This window comes from Orcinus orca, chromosome 17, assembly GCF_937001465.1.
Source record: "Orcinus orca chromosome 17, mOrcOrc1.1, whole genome shotgun sequence".
In the NCBI taxonomy this organism is placed as follows: domain Eukaryota; kingdom Metazoa; phylum Chordata; class Mammalia; order Artiodactyla; family Delphinidae; genus Orcinus; species Orcinus orca.
The window spans coordinates 17284639-17311742 of record NC_064575.1 but is presented as its reverse complement, the minus strand read 5'-3'; the positions used below and the strand labels follow the sequence as shown (position 1 = coordinate 17311742).

At 43.1% G+C, this 27104-nt stretch overlaps 1 protein-coding gene across 1 annotated transcript; it reads right to left on the bottom strand.

The window, feature by feature from the left end:
- On the bottom strand, nucleotides 1-27030 carry RDH10 (retinol dehydrogenase 10). The gene is made up of 6 exons (XM_004280571.3): nucleotides 26738-27030; nucleotides 24851-25086; nucleotides 4578-4676; nucleotides 3220-3365; nucleotides 1500-1631; nucleotides 1-1393 (listed from the first exon to the last, which is right to left on the bottom strand). The coding sequence occupies exons 1-6, from the start codon at nucleotides 27024-27026 to the stop codon at nucleotides 1270-1272; spliced, it is 1026 nt and encodes a 341-aa protein (XP_004280619.1). The 5' UTR covers nucleotides 27027-27030; the 3' UTR covers nucleotides 1-1269.
- Between the last annotated feature and the right edge of the window lie 74 nt (nucleotides 27031-27104).

Genomic DNA, 27104 nt, shown 5'->3' with positions numbered 1-27104 from the left:
TTTGTATGTAAGTTTTCTTTAAATTTAATCAGTCCTTTATAAAATTTCCCAATTAATTAGTAAAAGATGGCTTATTTTAATAGCCTAAAACATTGGTCACTATTTAAACAGGACATTCTAAAAAAAAAAGCAATCACATAATAGTTTATAGTAATTTACAAGTGGATGGTATACATTTAGATACAGAGGTAGAAGTTCACTTTTACAACGTTTCACTAATACACATTTACCAAATTCAAGGCACAAAATAGTTTGCTTTACAAAAAAATACTGTAAAAATGTCATTTGCTGTTCTACAATGTGAATAAAACTTTCAAAAGAATCTTTACACCCTTCCATATGTACTCCACAGTATAAGATTTTTTCCCCCTTGCTAATCATAGTTGGCACAAAAATGGGGACGTTTTTAAATGCAGAAGTTCCCATTTTTAGAAACTGTTTCTTTGCAGAGCTGCTATGTATTCTAGATCAAAGTCCATCCAAAGAAATGAAACACAGCAACTTCCTGAGGAAAGGGCACTTTCTGTATGCAGCAAAATTCATAGGTAGAAAATGTATGATCTTTTTTTGGATCAATAGGTCTCCAGGGGAATAGATACTCAAGGAAAGATCTCAGAGACTCATTTTAAAATTCGACCAACACTGTAGTTGTTATGACTTTAACAAAGAGACCTGATCACCTTTACTGTAACAATCAGACATCATCATCTACTTCCAACTGATAGAGATTTCAAAATGCCATTTTCAAAGAGCTGTACATACAAACACAATGAGAGAGCCACACAGGCTTTGCAAAACTGAAACTTCGAAAACATGAGAAAATATAGCACTATCAGTCCTTGAAGTTGCAAGGGTGTCGATTGGCTAGAGATTAATTACAAGAATTAATAAACTCTATGGGAATTAAGAAAAACCACACACATGAAACACACTGTCGTTATCATCTCGAGACTCCCTGCTCATTCAGAAAAAATAATGGTAGCCTGGAGACATCACACAGCGCTTGTCTAAAAGATAAAACTGGTTTTAGGGTTCTGCCGGAAAAGGACCCCATTGGCAACAGCTTAAGCTCATTTACGCTGATCACATTTTCCAAGCACTCTAGTCGGTTAATTTACACTTTATTTTTTTAAAAAGTTGATTTGAAAAAAAAAAAAAAAAGTCAATGCGGATTTAGAATCCAGAGAGTATCAGTCATGCTTATGTGGGTCGGAATGAGATATCTTGATCGTCTTCTGGTAGAAGTGATATTCCATACAAAAAAGATCTTTAGATTCCGTTTTTTGCTTCGTTATTGTTTGTGGCTTGTTTTCTCTGAGCGATAAAGGGGTACATACACTTGTCTGCTCCTAGGAACCGATACATACACACAACTGCTTCGAAAGGGAGGATGCTGAAAAGGAAAAGTCACAGTGAGCCACCGTGAGGCGTGCTGTGTTCCTTACGTCACCGGGCGGACAGGGGAAGGCCTGCCGAGGAGGGAGCCCCCTCACACTTACCTCTTCATGAAGGTCACGATGTACATGAGGCGGGGGGTGCAGATCATGGGCTGGTCCGTGAGGATGGCCTTCATAGCCTGCTTCACGCAGTAATCGGGCTTCAGAGGGGGCAGGAAAGGCTCAATTTCTTTCCTGAGAGTTACAAATTCAAAAGACGAAATTAAGAATGAACACAAAATAGGGAAGACTGGAAATACACATCAAAACACGAAGGATGACGTTATCTGAGCAACAGGATTTGGAATTCGTTTTGTTTACTTCGTTGTGCTTTTTCTGTATTTTCTAAATTTTCCTACTATGAACACATTTTATTTGCATAGTCTGGAAAACAAGTTAAAAAAAAAGCAGAATTGGTCTGCTTTTCTGTAAAGTGAGAAAGTCGTGTTTTCAAAATGCCTTGAAATGTACTTCAAATTACTTTTTTTTTCTTTCAATTGAAAAAGGAGAGGGTGTCTGGCATAACAGACACTAAACCCAAACAAGATGCCAAACTTTTAAGTATTAAGTGTAGTTCAAATGATGGTGTGTAAACACCAACATAACCTTTCGGAGTGAAATATAAGTCAGCTGTGTGCTTTCCCGGGTGCCTGGAGAGGGAAAGCCGTGGCATTTTCTCCCGGGGTCTCTGAAATGAAGTGCACAGAGACATCCTACCTTCAGCTGAATTCATCCAGGCACCCACTGAAATAACTTAATACAATTTATTCTTTTGACTTTTCATCGTCCCCCCCCCCCCGCCCCCCGCCCCCCGCAGCTCTGGACACCTGCTGTGATGCTAAACAGGATGCTAAACAGTCTAAGCTCCTCAGACCCACAGCGTCCATCCCTCCATAAGAGGCAAAAAGCAAAGCAACACACACCCCGCCCACACGCGGGAAAAGAGGCAGGGCTGAGTCCGTTCCTGGTCCAGACTTGGAGTCAGCCTGAGATGGAAATGACTCAAATCACCTCCACCTGCTCAGAGCGTGGCCAGGTTCAGGATGTGTCCAGGTCGGCCCTGACCCATGGGGAACTCGTTTGGTTCTCTCGCTTTGCCTGTCAGATTCGTCCAAGCAAAGCTCTCACAGTCAGCATGTCTTTACAAGTGTCCTCTTGATGAGTCACGGCTTTGTTTACTCCGCTTAGCTCAAGTCAGATGTGACCTGACATGGCTATTCCCACATGCCTCCTCCCTCCAAAGTGTGGTGGTATTTCATTTCATGTTTAGAAAATCTCAACGTTTCTCCTCATTCTGTCAGAGTGAATCTAGCTACATACACTCTCTGCAAAAAGGAAGTTCCCAAACCTGGGGTGTCTCATTCAAGGGTCTTTTTGGAAGAAAGACCACCCTCTTCTATGGCAGTGACGTTGTTTTGTATCCAAACCAAAGTCGCATTTATGTACTAACATTAATATTAAAGAAAGAAAATCACTCCTAAAGAAGTAGGTTCTAAGGAAAATCCTGAGTATTTGCTCCTTGAAGGTGCAGAGAAGCCGTTTCCTACTGATGCTCATAGGCTACCTTCTGTGAGCTAATACCAGTCCTTGCTTATCAATCGTACACGCCTCAGCTTTACAGACCTTGACCAACGAAAGCTACAAGTGAGCTGCCAAACGACAGATACTGAAGTGCGAGGCGGGTTACGGCTGGAGATCTGACTGATTCCACATATTCTCCCAAGATGGAAAGAGGATTTGTTAGAACCGCTTCTTGTCAGTATCAAGGCGGGTCCTTACTGACCTGATTCGGCAGCCCCTGAACATGCCAGTGTCTACAAGGTAAGGGCAAACCAGCGTGGTTTTAATTCCATCCTTCTCCGCAGCCTTTAACTCATGGCTCAGGGATTCATGAAAACCCACGACTCCAAATTTACTGGCGCAGTAATCCTGAGGCAGAGGGGAAAGAGCAGAAATCCTCAGTACGTGTCCACATCCCTGACCCATCCCAAGCTGCCCTGGTCCCGTTACTCCGGTTACATGTTTGATATAAAAGGTTACAGGTGACTAAGCAAAGAAAAGGAGAGCATTTTAAAAGACAGATATCTGATGTGGTTTGGTGCAGAAATAATATTTTCAAAGTAACAGCAGAAACAGATGAACACTTTCTGCCACATCAACGAAGTATCAGGTTACTTTGGGGAAGTTACCACAAAGGACTCTATGAAAGCGAACGAGCTGGAGTTAAAAATGGAGAGAGGCTCGCTTTGAAGTGTCTGGAAAATTTACAAATGGGCTCTTGTTCAGTAAAGGAGACTGAAAAACCAGTTTGTTTAAATTAATGCTAGGAGAACAAAGGCGAGTTTAGCTGGGGTTATAAGCTGTTATGATCCAATTTTCTTTTTAGGGCCAAGTGAGAATGGAAATGATAACTCTACCTTGTAAAGTTAAACTAGAACTTAACCTAAGGACTCACGGTATAGGAAGAAAGTGCTTCTCCATTACCCAACTTTAAAATTGGGAGTTGAAATGTAGAATGTAGAAGCTGTCTCTTCTGCATCCTTTTGCATATTTGCATGGGATGATGTTTTCAGTTTTCCACTACAGGCGCCCATGGGATGAACAGCACACAGAGCAATATACGTATACACGCTTTGTAACTTGAATTTGGTGAAGAACAGGGTCTGATTAAGCCCAGTTCTACAGACTTAGGATGCAGACACCTCGCATCAGCCCTAGGCATCTCATCTGATGAGCTAACACAAGACAGCTCGCTTTTGGCAAGTGGACCAAAACAGAATGTCAACCTTTGGCCTCATTTATCTGTTCCCTGTGGCACTGCCACTGCCCTCCGGTTTCATCCTGACCCTGCACCTTCCCACTATTGTCAAGCACAACTGCTAATGAAAATGGGGCCATACTGAGGACGGGCCCACCCACTTCTGCTGCTGCTGCTGCTTTGTCAAACTAGTAGAAGTGACTTTATGGCAGAAGACGTAGAGCCACGTGGGTTGCTGGGGAGCATTCCACAAGCAGCACACAGGTAGCGTGCTTCCATGGCCTTTCAGGAACATGCGGGCAGCAGGTACCCTTCCTAGGACTTTGGTGTATTCTTCTCGAGATAAACCGACTGAAAGAAGGACATGCTTTATCATGACAAACCTCAACTCCAGCAGTACTGAACAATCCCAGGGAACTTGCAACGGTCACAATATGACCATGATTAATCTCCAGCATGGTAGGAAGAAAAGCCTTAGTGGTCTGAAAGAAAAGGAAGATTCAAGCTTTAGAACTGACGTTATGGGTTTCACCTAAAAAACAACAGCAACAAAAAACAAACAGAAACCTCACAAACCCAAGATCACGAAACAAAGTTTTACCCACACGTTACATTTCCCAATCTGTTTGAAAATATTTTACATTTATCAAAAAGAGAAGATCCTTTAGGCGTCTGGTTCACTCAGCACCGTATCATCGGCATGGCAGGCCTGTTATAAGCCGTGACCAACAAGACTGTAACACAAGAGCTTTCGGGGACAATGTCCAGAGATGAAAAGAAAGCCATTAGGAGAAGGCTCTTTATCACCTTTCAAGTGATAGTTATCTGCTAATCTAAACTACTCCCAGGTCAGAGATCTTTTCATGCTCTGACACTTCAGTGCAGCCTCTCATGGTCTGTGAGGGACCTCCCGCTTACCCACGAATAGAAGCCTCGTGTACTGTTTACCTCATGGCTGTGTCTACACAGCAACAGACCCATGAATGAAGAGATATTCCAGAAGCATCTTCCAGCATCCAAGCTGTATTATCCAAGTATGCTCACAGGAGGTAAAGTATTTTAGGTGTAAAAAAAGGAGGGTAAGGTACAGAATCATTTTAATGAAAAATGTGTCCTAACACTAACTCTGCTGTGACAATTTATAGCATTTGAATGACCACACTCCACTGTGGGGTATACTGGGGGGTGACTTCCCCACGGAGGCAGGTGACTGGCCACTCAGGGGGCAGAGCACGTGGCAGAAGCTCCAGGGCAGTGGACCCAAAAGGCGGCGGCGATTTCTCATTCACTGAACTACTCTTTTCTCTCTAGCTTTCTTGCCTTCCAGATGCAAGGTTGTATTTTTTTTTTTTAATTACTTCAAATTGCTTAACATGATCCATTAACTACTCCACCAGGCTCCCAACAGTTTTATAACCTGCTTCTTAAAAGAAAGCAGCAAAGAGCAATCTGTCCACTGCTGAGTTATAGCCCACTGCCAACACAGCTTCCCATGATTTATGAAGTTAAAGAAACCCAAACACTGACCAGTGGACTTAAAGGAGAGTTGCATTCCCTTCTCAGAGGATTTCCCGGCTAACGGATCGCTGAATTTTTGCATACATAGCTTATCTGTTTTGATAGCTTCTGCATGTACAAGATCAAACAGTCATTCCATTAATTTTGAAATTTTTCCATGTCCCAATCCATGATGCGTTCAGTTGCCAGATGAATCTTTGTGAAATACCCCAAGGTCTTCCCCAGTCTGACTCCTGATCATCACATAACCCCCTGGTCCCCACTTATATCCATGTGTCTGGGCCTCCTCACTGCTGTTACCTGTGTCACGCTTATTCTCACCTGTAAGGTTTTACCCATGATCTCAACTCTTCTCTGACAATCTACCCCGATGCCCTGCTATATAATTCAAAGTGTAATATTCATCACATATTTACATGGCCTCTCATGCTTTTCAAAGTGCTTTATGTTAATTATGTCACCAGAGTCTCTCAATAATTCTCTATCACAGGTAGTTATGGTATTAAGCCTTTATCTAATATTATCCTATTCACCTTGACTTTGTCCATATTTCTTTAAGACATATAATCAGTATCATTCACTGTAACATATAATTATGTTCTGCGGTGCTTTGTTTTGTTTTGTCCTTTCAGTCTACAGCACCTGGAAACTTCAGGCTTTAGAGCTTATATATGGGGATAGAATTTCAATATAGTAACATCACAAGGAAGCTTATCTATTCCAATCTAAACTACAAAACACATCCTTAAGTAATCAGGCCTATAAGTCTTATTTTAGATATCTGGTTATAATTAATTGTTCCTCAATTAGCTAAAAGGTATAAAATTTAGTCTTGACATTATCCAGAGACCACATCTAAGTTTTAAAAGTTTGCTCTAGTCTTGAAAGACAGGGATAGATTTAGTATGAAGGTCTTATTTTTAAGTTAAGTAAGTAGAAGGACTCAAGAGTACATCCTAAGAAATTACACACAGTACAGAATACCAGTAGGAATTTTCTACTTGGTTACCTGACAAATCCGGATCGCTGACCGTGCTCGTTCCCAGCCTGTTTCCACACTAACTCTACCCGGTGGCCAGGCCTGACTAGAAACCCAGACACCCAGTGGGCGGGCTCTAATGACTTCTCCATGTTGGTGTTCCATGTTGGTGCCTGCAGGTGTTAAATGACTAATCCAGATCCCCAGCACATATGAAGGTAGGTGACAGAAGATTACCAAACTCCTCACTGTTTTGATTTTATTTTTTTAAGCCTTCATTGAATTTGTTACAATATTGCTTCTGTTTTATGTTTTGGTCTTTTGGCTGCAAGGCACGTGGGATCTTAGCTCCCGGACCAGGGACTGAACCTGCACCCCCTACATTGGAAGGCAAAGTCTCAACCACAGGACCTCCAGGGAAGTCCCTCCTCACTGTTTTTAAGTTTAATTTCTTGCAAAGTTCTGAAGCGGATTCATGTCCCCTCCTGACCTGGCAGAATTAGCTTATTCATTCAACAAGTATTTCCTGAACACCTACTACGTGCAGGTCTTGTATTATGATCTGGCCAAGCGATGACAGGTAACATGGCAGCAGGTCTCATTCCCGTCTCTAAGCAGAATTTATCCTCACCAGCATGTAACTGTGTTACATCAGTACATCAAATATACAAGTTTTAGTTTATCCTTTACAAAAGCAGGGTGCTATAGCTACATATGCTAAAAACTGTGATTTGGGGGGCTTCCCTGGTGGCGCAGTGGTTGAGAGTCCGCCTGCCGATGCAGGGGACACGGGTTCGTGCCCCGGTCCGGGAGGATCCCACATGCCGCGGAGCGGCGGGGCCCGTGAGCCATGGCCGCTGAGCCTGTGCATCCGGAGCCTGTGCTCCGCAATGGGAGAGGCCACAACAGTGAGAGGCCCGCGTACCGCAAAAAAAAAAAAAAAAAAGAAACAAAAAACAAACAAAAAAAACAAAAAAAAACTGTGATTTGGGCCTGCTTCCCTCCCTTCACCCCCCCACCAAAGTAGTTTGGAGGGACATTTAAGCTACTGGTTTTGCACTTAAAGGAAATAAGAAAAAAGAGAGAAACAAAAGAATCCAAATATAGCTATGTGGCTAAAGTCTTTTCCAACTGTGGGTTGTAAACATTTTTTAGGGAAATAGGCTTCACTTTAAGCTGCTAGTAAAGTGTGGCACAGGTCTGTCTGTTTTAGTATGAAGCTTTCTTTTAAGAGGAAGGGGTTGATTTTTTTTAAAAAGGGCTGTGGCAGGTCAACACTTCTTATAAAATCTGTGCCTCCTGCCTCATCTGGGACCTTCTGTAGAAACAAAATCCAGCGTGCCACTGTGCTTTCTACATGCCAAGACAAAGGTCTATGCTCTTTATTTAGAAAGGCTCACCACTTACACGTCCACTACTACAGTTATTACAACTACTAGCAATGTCGGAAACTCCAGACAAGGTGCTGGGGAAACTGGGAGGGGAGGAAAGCCATCCAAGGGCCGGGAGGCCTTGGGACCCAGACTGGTTGTCTTCCAAAGCTGGTGGCCACCACTCAGCTCCTACTGGATGCCGGGTGAAGGCAAGCCTGGGGGAAGAGCGTTCATACCGGGGACACTCGGGTTTCCTTTTAAACCCGAGCTTGCAGGGCTCAGGCTGGAGCCTGATCCATGTGACCGAGCACTGAGGCTGTTAATCATTTCCTTTGCTGCCTGAGTGGAGGCGAGCAATTGCCGCCCGGGCCTTCTTTCCACAACCAAAGCCCTGCCTTGTGTCTGGGGCACATTACCAAATGAACTTTGATCAACACGAAGTCTAGTCCTTACGTTATGAGAAAAAGTGCTGTAAATGGGTGGTGAGAAAGCATCGCGCTCTCGGGAACTTTCCCGAGTAACCCGACGAGTTTTCTTTTCTAATTACTCTTGCCCTCAACAGTCTGGTGGGTGACATCTGAGCGAGCACAGCACAGTCTGTCCTTGACACCGTTTGACAGCACAAAGAAATCTGGCACTCTGTGATGAATTATTAATGTGCACAAATATTGTAGCACGTATGAAATGGGGACCAGCAAGAGGTGAAGTGCTAGTTGCCATGACACCAGTCAGTTCAAGCTCAGGTTCGTGATCTTTGTCTGAGACTCGTTAGAAGAACGAGCAAATCTGCGGCACACACCCAAATGGCTTGAGTGTAAATTCACGCACATGCTGCCGACAGTGAATCTGAGACGGGCAGCTCCGCCGGACACCGGGACCGTTGTGTTCTCTTACTGTAAGGACGAATTATCCAGATCGGGAGTTACCAGCTGCTAAAGGGATGGCTAAAGGGAGTACATTTGATCAGTCACCAGAGTTAGCTGGTCCCAACAGTGGGTGGCAAGGTTAGTTAGATGTTTAGTCTAAGTCAGAGAACCGCACTCTGAGCTCTGTCCTCTTATTCAAATGTCTGAGACACAGGGGAGGACATCTAGATCGTCATGAGGAAAATGTGGTTGACTCTTGACCTGGGGGCGGGGGAGTCTCAGAGTCAGCAACCAATTTGTATGTTCAGTGAGACAATTTAGAATTGGAAGGGACCCAGGGATTATTTTATCTGCAAAAGAGAAAACTCTTTCAGTAATGGATCCTGGCTAAAAAGTATGATGATAGACCTTTGATTACCTGTGATTAATTTTATCACAAGACCATATCCAATACCATAAGCTGCCAGGCTGACAGGGTTGCTAAGTGACTAAAAAGAAAAAAAAGAAAGGAAGGAAGGAAGGAAGGGATGAAGGAAGAGGATATTCAGACAGACACTGACATTCCTACGAAACATGCTTCACAAGTTTAATATCTCCATAGCTCCTCGGGGTTCCTCTTCAAAGCACTGGGCACTTTGAAAGATAACTGTAAAGGTCATATTTATAATATAAACAAGAACTTCTTAAACAGAAGTGTGACTGGACACAGACATGACATGTCATATCTTGAGAAATCTTTGAATGTTAGGTTTACGCCAAATTAACTCCCAACAGTTCCAACCCTCCAGATCATTCCTGGTGCTCTTAATGACAGACTGCAACGCAGAGCCCGCAGCTGCACTGTCAGGACAAATTAACCTAAAGTTAAACAAAAGAGAACGCGAAGAAATGTGGTATCCGGCAAAGGCCGACTTTTGAAATTTCAAGATTGACGACACTTTAAAGGTATGGGTAAAACACTCAGAATGTTTTCCATATTTGCAAGCTATTCAAGGATAATGGATACTAAGGGAAAAGCAAAGCTAATTCCTCACAGTTAGGAAAAGGCCTCAAACTCTGTTTTTGTGCATTGGCATGACTGTCCTGTGGTCCATTCAAGAAAAGGTATCTTTTTAAAAGAATCATTTTGAAGTGTTTCTCTCAGTTGAATGTCCAAGAAACAGAAAACTTTCATTTCTAAAGGGGACCAAAAATCGTATTACAATGGGAAAAGGCTTAACACCATGAGCACATGTACAGTACAGTTTTCTGATGTATTTATGTTTAAGGATTTTCAGAGTCTCCAAATAGCAGCAATATATATGATCTGGAAAAAATGCGATCAAGGCTCCATTGAACAAAGAACGTTTAACTGGACATCCCTATGGTACCCCTCCAAATGGTTCAGCGACTCTCCTCGGTGTTTTGCTGTTTCCGCCCGCCGCTGTGAGAGTAACTTATCTTTGTCGGGATCACAGAGGAACATACTGCTTATTTACAAGGCTAAAATGACATCTGGTGGCACTCTTCTATGAAAATTCAGTCACTTCTCCTGGAAAACGATGATTCAAGAGTACAAACTATTGAAGGTGCTGAAAATACAGGGAACTGGGCTTAAAAGGCTATTTAATAGGGTTAATCATTAGTGTGCTCAAAGATTAAAGAAAGGGTGACATACTCCCAAGCTAATCTGGGAAAGGAACCCATGGCTAAGTATTCTTAATCCAGTAGATTTACAGGTATCTGCTTCATCAACGTACTGAGCACCAAACTCCAGAAACTTCACTTTGACCACAGAAAGTGTAACTTGAAATTTTTCATTACAAAACTGTCTTCAACTAGGAAGTAAAACCCAAATCTGTATTTGTTAGCAATAAACTGACTTTAAATACTTTCGTTGCAGTTGACAGCACAAATTCTGAAATTCATGTAATTCGATGACAGCTTTTTTTTTTTTTTTCTTTCCTATGTGGGTGTGTTTGTAGAGACAAGAAAGGTCTCCAGACAAATTGTGCAACAGAGCCCCAAGGTACTGAAACCTGGAACGACCCTCAGACTTAACAAAATGTTCATGAAAATCTCTACCTGCTGGACACAAAATGTTCTCTCTTTAGCTATAGAGAAGAATTTGTCATAAACATCAAATTCACATCAATGTTACATCTACTGTCCTTTTTGTTATTATTTTGAGGCCACAGGGATTGGTTTAACATTTAGAGGCATCAGCAGTTAATACTTAACGCACATGCACGAGTACACGCCTACAGTTGCCCTGCAACCAAGAAGCTGATAAAAGAGCGAGGCTTTTCAAATGAACACCTAGATGATGACGCCATTAGTTATTCAGCAAAAATAAATGCTTCACTAACTTGCCTTCCCACTGTTAAAACATGGGATGAATCTACCCCAAGGCAGCAACTCAGATATCAACACTCCCTGACACTTCGGAGTTCCCTGTGCAGAAATACCAGAAAAGGAGGGGACTTAAAACTCAATCTGTCTGGAAAGTACACTGGCCTTTAGGGTCCAGAAACCACATGGTCCTGACTGTCAATCACTTAACCTTCCTCGTTACTTGACCTCTCTTGGCTTAACTCATTTGTGAGACAAAAAGGAGATCTCCGAGGTTTCTCAGCTCAAAAATGTTACGACGGCTCATATCCAATAACTCGTTCTTTCTTACCACGTGTTCGATACACAAGTCGTAACACAGAGGTATTAGTTGCCTAAGACTTTCATAAATGACTCAATAAGGTAGCAACTCCATTAGTGCAGTTGCCAGTATCTGGTGAGCAGTAAAAATATCTATTCATTCAACATTTATATGTTGTCATGGCTGTGCCTTTTCAAATAATGCAATGTGAATCCATGCCTCTTACATGTTAAAAAAAACTACAATCATCGTTTTTCTGTCTTTTACTTGAGTCCATGGAAGCTCGATGTTTTAAAAGGAACGATGAATGCTGCACACTGGTTCTGAAAGGCTGCTTTCCCTGACCCTCCCCCTGGCTGAGTCCTAGATGATCAAAGGAGTGTTCCCCAAGCCCCTGACCCGATTTAGTAACTCTTTACAGAATAGTGAAAATAGCCCACAAAATTGCAGCCAAATAGCCTGCTAAACAACAGGTTGTCATTAATCCCTCTGCTTTGCCCCGAACTCAAATCACATAGCCGAAACTGTAATGAAAACAGACCTTCCACAGGGCAGAGGCTTCGGTTCTGCTCGAGTGACTGGCAACTACTTCCATGAGGCATAACCACGTGCATGTGAGCTCAGCCCCTGCTTAGGCCATCTGAAGTGGCAGGACCCAGCCCGCGCCCAACCCAAAGGCCACAGCCCAGCAAGGCCCCCGTGATCCCCTTCCGTCATCCTTCGTATTTCATCTGTGCAAAGGGTTCAAATTCTTCTCTGCTTTCCAGGGTGCTTACTGTGGAGGCTTTATAGAAAATTAAATCTTTACCTAAACTCCAGATACATAAAATCAAGAGGTTACTCCTGAAAACTCACTTTATTCTTAGGCACGCACTATAACAACTTAGAACTTACTCACTGTGTAAGGGGGTCTATGAGATACCTGTATTGTGCTAGGCATTGTTAAAAAAACAAAACAAACAAACAAAAACTTTGCAAACCTCTTAAAGACACTTAAGGATTGTAAAAAGCCACCTTTTCTAGAAATCAGTTCTCAAACTATGCTACATATTGGAATTATCCGGGGGAGGTGTTCCTTCTGAGGCCCAGGCATACCCGGGAGGGAATCTGGCCGCGGAAGGCGACACTCCCCAGGTGACTTGACTATGCAGCCACGTTTGAGAGCCAGTGTTCTAGAAGAGGGCATCTCAGCCTCAGCCCCATGGACATTTTGTGCTGGGTAATTTTCCATTGTGGGGACTGTCCTGTGCGTTGTACAGTGTTTAGCAGCATCCCCAGACTCTACCCACTAGATGCCAGTAATAACCCCACCAGTTCTGACAAGGGGAAATGTCTTCAGATGTGGCCAAATGCCCCTGAGGGGAAAAGAGCCCCATGAGAACCACTCTTTAGAAGGAACGTGAATATTAGCAAATCAAGTTCCATATAGTCCCGTGATGATTTTTTCTAAGCTCTAAGTCTCATATTGTAATGACATTTTCTAGCTTTGCAAGACATTCTAGGCTTAACAAAATTTCACGTCTTAAATATGGGCTCAAAAGCCCATTGTAGTTTACATGCCAATACCTTCAAACCACCACTCCACCACTAAATTCAGAAATACCATTGAAGGGAGCTAATGCTGACAGTCTGCAGGGGCTAGGAGCAGAGAAGCAGGGTGCACAAGAGGCAAGGTCCCTGCCCTCCTGCAACCTATTTCCAGACAGCTGTTTGGTCCTGGGCAGGAAGAACATCTCTCTTCAGTGCATAGCCTTGACTCTGTACCATGATGTTTATGGCTTTGGAAACTCCATCCTGGGCACAGCAACCAAGGGGGATAGTGAGCAAGAGAGCACCTGGGCTCCTCCTTTAACAATGGCCTGGAACCCAAATAAAAAAACAAAAACAACACCTAGACAAGGCGGACCCTAGAGTGCATGGTGTAGTATTTTCCTAGTCTACAAAATCCCTAAAGGGCTAATTAGCTCAGGGAATAAAATAAATAAAAAAAAAAAAAGCAGAGAATATTGAGAAAGTGGGAAGGGAAATATGTGCTCAAGAGCCATTCCTCCTCAAACTTTGATGTGCACAAGAATTACCTGGGATCTGAATCAAATGCAGACTCTGATCCAGTAGGTCTGGGAGAGGAGAGGGCCTGAGAGCTTGCTTTTCTAACATGCAGCCTGATGGGGTGATGCTGTTGCTGCCATTCTGGACCGCAGGCTGAGCCTAAGGTTGTAGCCTGAGCCAGGTCATGTCTACTCTAAACCTCAAGTGGCTTCAGATCAATTTCTCCTAGAAATTCAGCAAGTAAAGGCAGACTAACTTCTCTGCCCTCTATCCTACCTGTGTTCTCTGAACCACAGTATTTATTAGGGGTTGAGAGGCCCCATTCTCCACTTCCCACATCCTTTCCCCAGTAATGTTTATCAGACAAATGCCAGTTCAAATTGATGCCAAGATCCCTGGGAGCTTTGTATGGGCAACTATGGGAGTTTACAGACTGACTGTATGTATATTTGCCTTGGATCCATTTTTAGCACTAGCAAGCCCCTCTGCTGTGGTTTCAATGTTTGTGTCCCTCCAAAATTCATGTTGAAACCTAATGCCCAATGTGGTGTTGTTAGGTCAGGAGGGTGGAGCCCTCATGAGTGGGATAAGTGCCCTTATAAAAGAGACCCCAGAGAGATCCCTCACCCCCTTCCACCGTGTGAGGTTACAGCAAAGACGGCTGTCTACAAACCAGGGAGTTGGTCCTCACCAGACGCCACATCTCCCGGAGCCTTGACCTTCGACTTTCAGCCTCCAGAACTGTGAGCAATAAATTCCTGTAGTTTATAAGCCACTCAGTCCATGGTAATCTGCTAGAGCTGCCCAAATGGACTAAGACACCCCTGACCCCATTAGAACAAGCTCTCAAAAAGAGACCTAGAAGATTTCAAAATCCTTCCCCCTTACTCACAGAGGCTTTGAGGGCTTGGCTTTCAAGACACGGAATTTAGACCCTTTTAGCCTCAGCATTTATTTACCTTTTAAATTTTCCACATTTACCTTTCTGAAGCTTTCACGCTTTGGTAAGCCTGTGAGAAAACCCTACCTAGGAAAAAGTTACCCCTTTAAAAGTCAGATACTTGGGCCACAAGTTTGGACACCATCAGCTGGCCAAAACTGCACAATTTTGAGAATCCATGATTAGCATTTCCAAAGCAAATCTTGCGCAGTTACCTGGAATTCTGCTCTCAAAAGAATATTATGTAACAGAATAAAGGTTTTATATTTTCCAGGAGATAAGCTTAAAACAAACAAAAGCCTAAACTAAAACCACACTGTTATTGCCATTTCAGTTCCAAGTATTTATAGAACTTTGTTCAGCCAGTCTTTGTAGAAGAGCCCTTTTTATTCATTACTTTTTATGTCTGTCCTGTCAATGTTGACATGCAAACTAGGAAGAGAAGGAAGCTGAGTGACCAAGGATACACCACACTCTTGTCAATGAAGTAACCATCTCAGACACAGACCATGGAAAATTACAGAAAAGGGAGAGAAGAACACATGAATTGGGCTTTGGTAATAAAATTCTAGTGTGGTATTGGGTCTTTAGAATTTTACATGTTTGTCTAATTTATGAAGCAAACTTTCCGGGGATATTAAGCTAGGGTTAATTAGTCATTGCTAAACTAACCGTGCTAATAAAAAAAAAAAAATCAACATTTGAAGGTGGATTCTTACATTATACCACAGGGCACAAGCATAAGTGACTCCTAGGAGAATCTACCAGGAGCTTTGAACATGCAGCCCAGATAAGTATTTGTAGAGCTTCTAAACTAAGTCCTAGGCTGAGGGTCTGGGTCCTAGCTTCTTCCTTCCCCAGTGGTGACCTTAGGTAAGTCCCATAACCTCTCTCGGTTTATTTCCTCATCCATAAAAATGGGGATATTGGCTCTACTTAATTCAGAGTTGCTATGAGGAGCAAATGAGAGAAAAGTGTTTATGAAAGGGCTTTGTAAAAGTTAAGTGCTATGTACAAGTAGAGTAAATGTACCCAAGGCTAATTAAGCATATATTTATAGGCTATTTGGGTGAGAAGTGCTATCTATTTTTGGTTATGTCGTTTCTTCCAGTTCCTGCAATTCCCGGTTCTTACTATGTACGGCTCGCAAGCCTCCCTGCCCTCCACATAGTGTCCGACCACACTTGCGGCAAAAACCCAGGACCTGACCACTAGAAGCAGCCTCACAAACACAGGGCTAACAGCCGCTTCAGCTGCCTGCCCCCTTCCTCCGGAATCCTGGGAGATGCTGGGAAACAACCGACACTTTCCAGTAACACCACTTCTCGAATCCTTTTCTTTAGTTCTACTGGGGTCAGAAAATCAACGCTTAAAAATACAAGTTACACTGCTTGACGGAGAAGAGTCCAGCAAATGCAAAAATACTAAAAGTTAGTACAGAACTATTTAAAAATAATTTATTACACCTGATGTTTCTCTTTCCCAAGAGATTGTAGAACTATCCCCATTTAAAAAAAAAAATCCTTGAGAAATCAGCAGGGGGCAGTATGTTAATTACAATTTGCAGGTGGGAAAAAAATTCAGGCTTTGAATTTTAAGTTGCACTTGTCCTCAAAATACCCATGTGCTTACATAAGTTACACCACAAATATTTTCCCAGTTACACTGATTTGGAAGTGTTATTTTGAGCCCCATTGTTTAGAATAACACTAAGAAGCTGAACCGTGTTAATATTCAGAAATTCCAGTACTAAGCCATTTGAAGGAAAGGCAAGAAATTCACATTTTTATGCAAGCAGCAAATGAGAAACACTGTGGTTTCCCCAAACCCCCAAAACGCCAATGTTCACGATGTTAACACCGTTGTCACCTTTCACACATCTTTGCGCGATCTTTGAAAGTTTCACAGACCAAGTCACGTTGTGTTTCCGAATGTGAATTCACTGTAAGTGGCTTGTCAGTTGGGCTCATTTGACAGCACTCAAGGTTGCAGCAGTAATTGCCCTTCCTTGTTAAATATTCTAGCAGCACTTGCTGCGGTGTTGAAAGTTTTATCATCATTATGAGAGGATATTCTTTTTTTTTCCCTGTGGTTCACTTAATTTTAGCTTCAGAGCATTTAGGAAAATGGTCCCTGACAGGTGTGAACTTGAGTTTTGAGGGAATTGACAAATAAAGTAAAAAAGAAAAAGAAACTCAAGAACGGGCCATGCTGGGTAAGAGCAAGTAAGAGATGTTGGCATCCTTCTATTGGAAGGCACGCCTGCCAGTGCTGTGATGGTATAAGCCTGCGTAAACCCAGAGGTCCAGGTGATGGGAAGCGGTTGGCCATGTGTGTCAGGGTAAACGAGATTAGGTCCTAAGGCCGTACTCTGACAACCTCTACTCTAAACAATGGTGTCTGAACAGGGTTAGATCACAATACAGGGAGGTTCTCTAAGGTGGCCCTATTACGGGGCCCAGCTGTATGCTTTACCTGTCTACCATATATTTTCAAAGAATGAAGTAAAAGACTCCATCCTCCAAGTTATTTTCTGGTTATGCTTACAAGGGGTCTCTGCCTAAAAGGAGTTTTTAGCTCAGTAAATAGAACTATAAGAAGGGGTTAGTTCTTTGAATAGCTAACTACGATAGTAACTTCTGAGATAAGAAATCAACTAATTAAACCAAGAGAGATTCACACATTTTAATCTGATTCCTAGAGTAACAGGCTCAAAACATTGGATTTAACCCATTCAGTTGAGGCAGGGAATAGGTCCCTATTTCTTAAGGACTATCAGTTTGTCATACTCCAAAGATCAACGACAAAAGGCCCTTTATCTTGGGACAATTACTGGCTGTGTGCGGAAGGAAATAAGATACAAATCCACCCTGCCAGCACACCCCCTAGTGGAATTTCAGCATAGTACAACTTGGGGGTCCAAAACCATCCCGGGGATTTAGGACTTCACACAGGCTCGAGCGCACTTTTCCAAGTGCAGAGTCTGTAGCTGCGCCAAGGTCAGGAGACTCCTTCCCTGAGCGCTCCAGCACAAGCTAGCAAACCGCACACGTCCTCTCTGCATCCAGCCACGCAGGCAGACAGCGGGGTTAGACAGAGGCAGCTTGCCTACTTATCTTAATTGAAATAGGCTTTAATTTTAGTTTCTGAAAGAACTAGAAGAGAAATTTTAGATTAATCTGCTATTAATATTCCTCAACTCAAGAAAAAACCTTAAATAAAAAGGGGTTTCCTACTTAAAAAAAATCATTCCACCTTCCCAGTGAGGTTATTAAACTGCTTGGAAAGTGTTTTCTGATTGTCACATCTTAGGTATGTTCAAGTTACTCAAGTCAATTCACTAGAATTTGCCAAAGATCTTGAAAAATCTGAAAAATGGTTAGGGTAAAAACAAACGAAAAGAAAGAGAATAAGTTGAGAATGTGAGCAGTTAAGCATTTAACCATAGGGTCTGTAGCCCTCCTCGGGGGCCGCAGTGACCCGATCACGCATCCGATCAAGCGGCTGAGGGCTCTACCGGGCATTCTCCACTCAGTCTTTCTGAAACAGCTGTCCCAGCAGTGTTAGCCTTAGCGCAGACTAACGGATGCTTCCACTTTGACATGCCGTACAGATTAATTTCTACCTGGGCAGACACTGGATGAAGCCCTGGATGTAGAAATAATGAGGGAGAAAAGAATACCAAGTTTGCTTCCAGGAATCTAGATAAACAGCACATAATCAAACAAGAGAGGTCCATTCCCTGAACCAGCAACTTGACACTATTCTACAAGGACTGCCCCCTTAGTATATAAAGACACTATGAAGTCAGCATGAAAAGATTTTGAATGTATTCGCTTTTCTTTCTCAGGAGTAGTGATACATTTTGTCTGAACTATTCAACTTTTGTCTCCCCAGTAAGACAGGACCCAAATGGCGGAAGAGCTGAGTGTGCCGGGCCCCGTCAGGCCCAGCGTGGTGTCCAGCCTGCCTGGTGTTTACAGTCTGCCAGGGGGTGTAATAGGTGATGAGCTTGGAAGGCAGGTGGAAAGCAGCGTTGGAAGGCCTAAGCTGCCATGCTCACAAGCCTGGACTTCACGCTGTGAACAATATGGTCACACAGGGCTTGGGGTAGGTTCCAGTCAGCATCATCTTTAAGCAGGCATATAACAAACTCAAGTCTGCTTAGATCACCCTGGGTTGGGGAGCAAAGGCTGGAAACTGGAGAGAAGTTCAGAGATTCTTTGTAGAGGCCAGGCAAGAGGTGAAAGAAGCACGGAGCAGGATGCGGGAATGGAAAGGAGGGGATCAAAGTACATGATAGCAACAATCAGTCAGGATTTGGTGGCCCATGAATGTGTGCGGGATGGAGAATTAAAGACACTGCTGATGTTTCCAAGCCTGGTACTGGCCACGCCAGGGAGTTCAAGAAGGGGCGAAGAGGAATTCGTTCAGTTTTGAGGCTTGCTGGTTTTAGGGAACGCGTGGAAGAGCTGAGACAGTTGTATGAACTTGGGAACTCTTAGAAATCACAGTTGAAGCCACCGAAGTAAACAGATTACTCAACTAGAGGTGCACAATGAGAAGAGGTCTGCGCGTGCCGAACAGCCATCGTATCTCAGAGGTAGGGAGGCTAAGAGGATTGGGAAGACAGGAAGAGAAGCAGGAGAAAGGGGGCTTATCATGGAAGCTAGAGCACCAGCGTTTCAAAGAGATGGTCAACAGGCTCACGTTCTGTAGAAAGGTCACGTCACACATTGCATTTGGCCATTAAGCAAGCCCCTGCTATTTTTTCATATGACACTGGTTACTTAGCAATATTTTCTAAACAACTCAGATAACCAGACACAGATTACAACATTTATCAAAGGTGTTGGGAAGATTTTTATAGGATGGTTCCCTGCTCACACCGGTTATGTAAAGTGACAGTTTATCATGTCATAGATGTTTATTTCTAGTAGCCCTAGATTTGGGTCCAGCATGTAATATATCAAATATAGAAACTTAAAGCTCAGTGAGCATGTGATCTTATTTTACGTTAGGAAAGAAGGCTGTGAAATGACCCTGATAGGTATAGAGCTCCAAGTATCCACACAGTTGCTATCTAAAGAGATGTTTTACTCGGTTTTTAACTGTGACCGTGAGAATTAATACGATAAAGTATGCTGACCCTATGTCAATTTACAGTTTGGTTCAAGACACAAAAAGTTTATTTCTGAAGCTCAAACATTTGATTTTTATGCATGTGAATTCATTTAATAACAAAAGCCAGCTCTAGTACAGACTTGAAAATACACCATGAATTTCAAGTTTTTAGTAGGGAAAACAATACTCTATAGAATTCTTAATATTATGCTTTGGAGGAGGAAGTATCAGTCAAATAATTTTATAAGAATAGAAATTTTTTTTTTTTAATTCTAAATCTAAGAAGCCTTGACCACAACTAGATTTCTCTAACCAGAGATCAGAGGAATATAGTCTTTGAGATTAAAAACCAGTAAATCACATAAGAACTTAAGCATTAATGATTAGGGACCATTCACGAGATATTAGGTGCAACCACAGCACTAATGTCTTTAAGTGCCACATTACTCAGATCTAGCTGGTGGGCTTTTACTTTTCCTGGATGGATTTTAACTAAATAGACTTTAGACACTTGGATATAGATAAATGCCTAATTCAGTAATTAGTATTTTAAAACTGTGAAACCTTTTAAGTTAAGTGGTCTATTAATTAACTACCAATTATCTTGTCTGACTATCATATCAATAGAAGTAAATTACCGACTAGCGATTTGACAGATTTAGTCCTTTACCATGTAAAACTTCTTCAGAACATAAAAGGCCTGGAGTTAAATGCTTTTGCTTCCCCCTTTTGGTTAATCGGGGATCAATTTGCTGCTCTCGTATAAATGCCAAGTGCAGCTCTTTGGTCAAAAAGGATCTACAGATAAACTTTGTCTTTTAGAAATGGCAAGCAACGATTTTTTTTTTTTTTTAAGATTCCTCTTAAAAAATAACAAATGAAGCAATACTTAATGTTTTGGGCGAAACATGTGTTTGCAGTTGCTATATAGAGGCCAACTCTCCATATTTCAAAGGACACTAGAGAGGTATTTTCAAGCTTTTGCATCTCACCCAGATACAGAGAGAACCTGAGTGGATTGTTTCTCTGACTTATGCCAAAATTCAAGTGCGCTGTATTGTACACATTCTCACGTTCTTGTCCTAACTGTGAATGCTGCACAACAGATTATGCTGATTAGAACCTACCTCAAATCTATCACTTCTTGACTGGTGACCAAGGGAAGGTTCCTAGGAGAGCTGCTGGTGATAGGAGAACACTGGATGGTAAAGTATCACAGCAGACTGGGGGGCTGTGCAGAATAATGCCAAGTACTGCAAAAGCTTCTAATGTGTATGCAAATAGGTTCGAGGTTAAGAAGCAAGGAAAGAACTGCAGCAGGAATCCTCTCCTTGAGGCTCGGCCACTGGCAAATATGAATGACTGCCATATACTCAAATTGAGCTGATTCAAATTGCCTTCTCAAAGTCGTTAGCCTCGCACCAATGAGCAGAGTCAATATACTACAGTAAAAAACAAGCTTACAGGTAGGGCAGGGAGAATGGAAAAGTTGTGGAGGAAAACAAAAGGAGACAGACACAATAACGAATGTGAGACAGCCTCACTTTGAGATCCCGTCAATCTTATGCAGCTTGAATTAGTCCAACATAAGGCTTACCCTTTGAAACTTCAGAAGCCAGACCCATGTGAGCATTCTCTGAATAGGTTACCTTCTAAATATTTAAGCGGAAGCTTAGCCTATACTATCAAACATTTACTGAGTGACTAGGAGTAGAGTTTTGTTCCTGGCAGGGGAAAACAAACAGACGGCCATAACAAACTGCCTACAGACAGCTTGCCATCTACTTGGTGATCTCAGGGCACAACGAATCAGAAGTTACACCAAAGAGCACGTACTATGCGCAAAGGATGGGGGAGACAACAAACACTGCGAGAGATCAAGGGAAAGAAGAGGCAAGTCATTGAACGGCAGCTTCGTCAGAAAACAACGGGTTGCACAAGATGGTCTCTAAGGATCCCTGCGGCTCTGATAAGCAAAAATGCCAGAAAAGGGCTGAAGTGGGGATGGAGGTTACATGAAGAACTTGAGCCAGGCCTCAAAAGATATGCGGAGTGGAGAAGTGGGCCTTCCAGGCTGGGGGAGTGGCACGAGGCATGGTTCAAAGGAGGAGCCCCCATAGCTCTTCAGTGAACGTCCGCATGGTTTCTAGTTCGCTGCCTATGACTTTACCTCTGGGTCAGGATCAACACGCTCTTTATTATGTTATGAACACAGACACCAACTGCTACTTAAAAGGCTGGTTAAAGATGATCTGCTCAAATGATGAACAAGTCTTTGCTCAGCTGATCCACTCTTTAAAATGTATGGGGCAACTTCTTTTCCCCACCCAGATGCAGTAAAAAGACATGCTGGTTATTTTTTCTGGAAGGGAAAAAGCACATGCCAATACATCTGGGAACAGTTACCGTGAACATTTTCACCTAAGGGGACTACTGGAAGGGAAGCTGAATTCAGGTGGTAACTTGTACCACTTAAACCTCGCCCCTCAAAACACACAAAATAAATCACTATAAAATTATAGTAAGTCTTCTTTTAAATTTTGGTTGCTAGAGCTCTTCTTAAAAGGTCTGTAAGTCTTGGCAAGAAGCCAGAAATTCCAACTCTAAAATGAATTTTTTGACTCAATTTAGAAAATAAATTCTTAAGTTTAGATGCTTAGGGGAAAAACAGCTGGAGAATTCAGGAGCCTCCCAGATTTTAATATGAAGTGACGTCATTACTGTCTAAGCTTCCAAGAACTCCCTAAATTGATGTTAAGAGACGTTAAGCAACATCTCTAAGCAAAGTAAGGACTCTGAGAAGGTGGTATGTTCCTCCTTGGTATAGAGATTCAGGTCCACAGTAGTTTTTTTTGTTGGAAATTTGATTTAATTTTCTACTTAGAAGTATATCAACTGATGTGCATTTTCAAAGCGAAAGCAATGGATTTTCTATGCTTAATACACTCTAATTAGCTCTCTTTTTATAGGATGTCTAGCAAAAAGAAGCTTCTTTTCTCTTACAAATACCTAACTGCTTGTAAGACCAATTGTATGGAGTTTGTATGGAGTTTCTTTAAAAATCTCGTTATGTTTGGGACTTCCCTGGTGGCACAGTGGTTAAGAATCCACCTGCCAATGCAGGGGACACAGGTTTGATCCCTGGTCCAGGAAGATCCCACATGCTGAGGAGCAACTAGGCCCGTGTGCCACAACTACTGAGCTTGCAGTCTAGAGCCCACGAGCCACAACTACTGAAGCCCACGTGCCACAACTACTGAAGCCCACGCACCTAGAGCCCGCGCTCCGCAACAAGAGAACCACGATAAGAAGCCCACGCACCGCAACAAAGAGAGTAGCCCGCCGCTCGCCGCAACTAGAGAAAGCCCGCTCGCAGCAACGAAGACCTAACGCAGCCAAAAATAAATTAAAAGAAAAAAATCTTGTTATGTTTGAAATTGTACAATTCAGCAAAATATTCATGCAGAGAAGGTAGGCAAGATGGTTAAACTTCAGAGTATTTTGTGTAGGTAAAAGTTCATATTTTGGAAACCATACATCATCTCAGTCAAAGGTTATTAGAAAAAAACAATCCTGGTGTTGGTGGTTCATAACTAGCTGACCGACGGCTGGATATCTGTTTAAGGATGACAACCTGACTGAAATCAGCTGGCGTTTCTCTGGCAGCCTCATCCTTACCAGGCTTTAAATATGAAAACTACAGTCTACTTGCAATTTATGTGCATCTTTTATTTCAAGTGGTGGCTGTTTGTTTTACTCAGAATTATAAACACACAAGATTCTTGATACACTGTATTGCCAAGTTTATTCTGTTGTGCTGGCTTTTACTCACCTGATCCACTCCTTTGTCACTTGCCGCCTGTTCCTGTGGACCCCACGGCAGCAAGGACTTATATTCAGTTCCCCACCCCCGGTGCACACACACACAAGCACACTCAAAGCCCTCCAAACTGTATTTGGTAACCTCCTATGCGTTTAAAACATAGATATGAGTTAGCTCATGTCATTTAAATGTTCATTTCTAGAGCTTTGGAAATGAATTAAATAAAGCTCACGTTTAAAAATACAACATTAAAATAAGCTTCTTCCAGGGGCAGAGAAATGGTTTAATGTTCAAGGAGCAACATTTGAATAAGTACTTCTATAGCTAGATTAAGTTTTTAAAACAGTTGCTAAAAAATTAATGAGGTTTAATGTGACCTATTTAGGAGAAACAGTTCTTTGTTGTGTTCTGTTAGAAGGCTAAGCCGTCTATGGGAGAGAAAAAAAAAGAAAAACAACAAACCTATTTCCTTACCCTTTCTTTATTGGATCCTACCTGCCTACAAAAGAAAAGGGGAAATACTATGGGGGAAGAAAAGCAGAAAGTGGGTCAAGAGTGTACAGTTATAGGGGAGAACTTCACACCTACCATTACTGAAGATAAATTTAGTTGCAAAACTGGGGTTAGTTTTGCCCCCAGAGCAGAAGGCCCTCCCCTCTCATCTATTTAGATGATGTAATAGCTCTGATGATTAGAAGCCGACATGGTGCATGTCCCCGGTTTGCCAGGTCTCACAACACCCCTGCCCTCTACATAGGGACTCTGTGGTCCTATCAGGGTGACTTCTGTTCTCCAAAGAGACGCATCCTCTAAGCTGAGAAAGTGCTGAGATATACCCCAACAGGACAATGTCACAGACCCTGGGGACAGTCAATGGATGGTAAAGGAACTGCCAGGGTGGCCTGACCACTCCCATGGGACCACAAATGCTGATCTCAGAATCTCTGGCACTTTCTAAAATGTGGCTGAGCAGTAATTTGGAAGCCTAAACTCTGACTTTAGGAATTCATAAGAACAACCAAAGTTTTACAAACTCAACAGAAAGTAAAATAAACAAACCCAGGGTTTTATGCTCCCTCTTGTTATTTTTATGGCAATCTTCCAAACTAGTTCAAAATGTTCAGTCCTCTACTCTCTCCAGAAATACTGAATTGGAGGGGGAAAAAAAAAAGAAAACAACGATTTAATAGTAACCGGCATACGTTGTAATTCACCGGGGGAGGAGTGAAGTGGAAGTAAGCTTTGTGGTGAAAGAGTGCAGGTGGCTTTCAGGCTGGTCCCGAAGTCTCGCTCCCTCCCAGCCTTCCTGCTGAGTAGGGCCCAGTAATAAAAACAAGCATGTTTATATTTACCCAGAAGTGTGCGTGGCAATTGACCATCATGGTTCTCTCAATGAGCTCATCAGGACATTCCAGAAGGTGATGCCCAGAGACCACGCCAGCATTATTGACCAGGACTGAGACCTCGCCAACCTCCTTGCGGACCCTCTCCGCTGTCAGGTAGACATTCTCTCTCTTTCCCACATCACAGGTGTAGGTAAAAACCTGCAGGTTACAGTGGGGCAGAATTTCTTCCTCACCATTCCCAGCTGTCCTCAGAAGTCCAGATGAAGGAAAAAAAATGGAACAGAGAAGGGATTGGGGGGGGGTGCAAAACATGAGTCACGTGGCCATCAGTAGGACAAAGATCACACAAAACAAAAATCACTACAGTGAGCTTCAAATTTCTAACACCGTAAGCCTTGCCAATGACGGAGCTTACAGCTGCCTTCCTCCCCCAAAAGTCTTTGGGAATTACAGCAATTTACTGGATAACTCTGCTTAGGGGAAAATCATGTAATTGTGACAAGCCCAATACAAGTCAGACCTCATGGGATCGGCTTCCCGGAGCTAAAGACACCTGGAATGAACTGATCTCAGCCCAGAGAGTAACACGCCCTCCTCCCAAACACATGCACTACACACTCCTCTTTTTGGGGGAACAGTGGCCAGAAACAGCTCTTACTCTTTAGTATGTGCACCCTCAAAATGGAAACTCATCTCAAGGTTCACAAATCAAAATTGTAATTAATGATCTGAATTCATCCAAAGCCAAGAAATCAACCAAGTTTCTGATAAAAAAGTGGGACTCACACTGGTTTGGTCTAACTGGAGTAGCTGAACTCCCCAAAGAAGCATTCTTATATAAACCAAGTTTACAGGTAAATATGCAATTTTACCATATAAGAACTCAATTTAAAAACCAAAAAAACCTTCCCTGGAAAACAACGACTGTTCCCTTTTAGGTTTGGGCAGGGAGCACAAAAATCTCTATTTGCTACCCTCTTACCAATGGTGAAAACATACTAGTTTTGACCTTCGATTTTCTGACCTAAAAGGCAAGTGCCAATACTTTTGGTGACAAATGATCAACATGGGGGAGGGGTGGTGCCCAAGTTAATCTTCCAGATATAGTTCAATGTTTTCCCTGGAAACGAAAAAATTGTCAAAAAAGCAAGAGCCATTACCAAATCTCCCAGACCCAAACTTATGGTCAGTTACGGTCTCCGCTTTGGCTTTAAAAAAAAAAAAAATCTCAGATTCAGGTTAGTTAATAAATATCCAGAAATGCAGATTTCCTAAGGTTATCAAAAACATGGAATGAATTTTACAATAGGGCTTGAATCCTTCAAGCGTTTTCCCTTAAGAGAGGAGGTTACCTTTCAATCAGGCTGAGTATGTAACTAAAGTACTGACTTGTCTCTGGTGAAACAATGTTTATTTTCCCGTGGCTAAAGTTATAGTGAAATCATCAATGCTGCCCTAGTCTCAGCGGTTCAGACCGCAGTAACATATACACATGCATCAGTAGAGTCTGAGAACAACTTCCCAAAGACACTAGTTTCCCGTTCGCAAACGAGACTGAGACATTTCTTTAGGATTCAAACCGGTGGTAACAAGTTCCCTCGCCTTCCTTAGCCTCCGAGGGCTTGGGAAACCCCACAGTCGTGCTCCAAGGGACAGGACCTCCGTTAAGACAAGGCTTTGGCGCACTTTCTCCCTTCTAATACAGAGGTGATCGTGTTCCTTTATTAGGGGACAAATTCTACTCGCAGAGGACCGGGCTGGGGTGGGGGTGGGGGGTTCTCTTCCTCGAGAGCAGGGTTGACCGTGACAGTGGGGTTTCGGGGCCCTCCAGGGTAGGGCGCGGGGGTGGGAAGAGGCTTGACCCAACAATGCTAGGGTGCAGGTCCCAGTTACCTTGCAGCGCCGCGGCGTCCGCCGCCTCCAGGTCGCGGTAGATGTGGCGCACCATGCCCGCCGTCTCCTCGTTGCTCTGAGTGTTGATGTCCCAGAGCACCAGCAGGGCCCGGCGCCGGGCGAACTCGAGCGCGAAGAGGCGGCCCAGGCCGCTGCCGGCGCCCGTAATGAGGCACACCTGGCCAGCCACGCTCTTTTCCTTGGGCCGCACCAGCCAGCGCGCCGCGGCCAGCACGAACGCCCAGAGCACTTTAAAAGTGACCACGAAGAACTCCACCACGATGTTCATCGCGACGTCCGGGGCCCCGCACGAGCCCAGCGCCCGCGTCCGCGCCCACCCCGCGCCCCACAGCCCCCGAGATGCCCG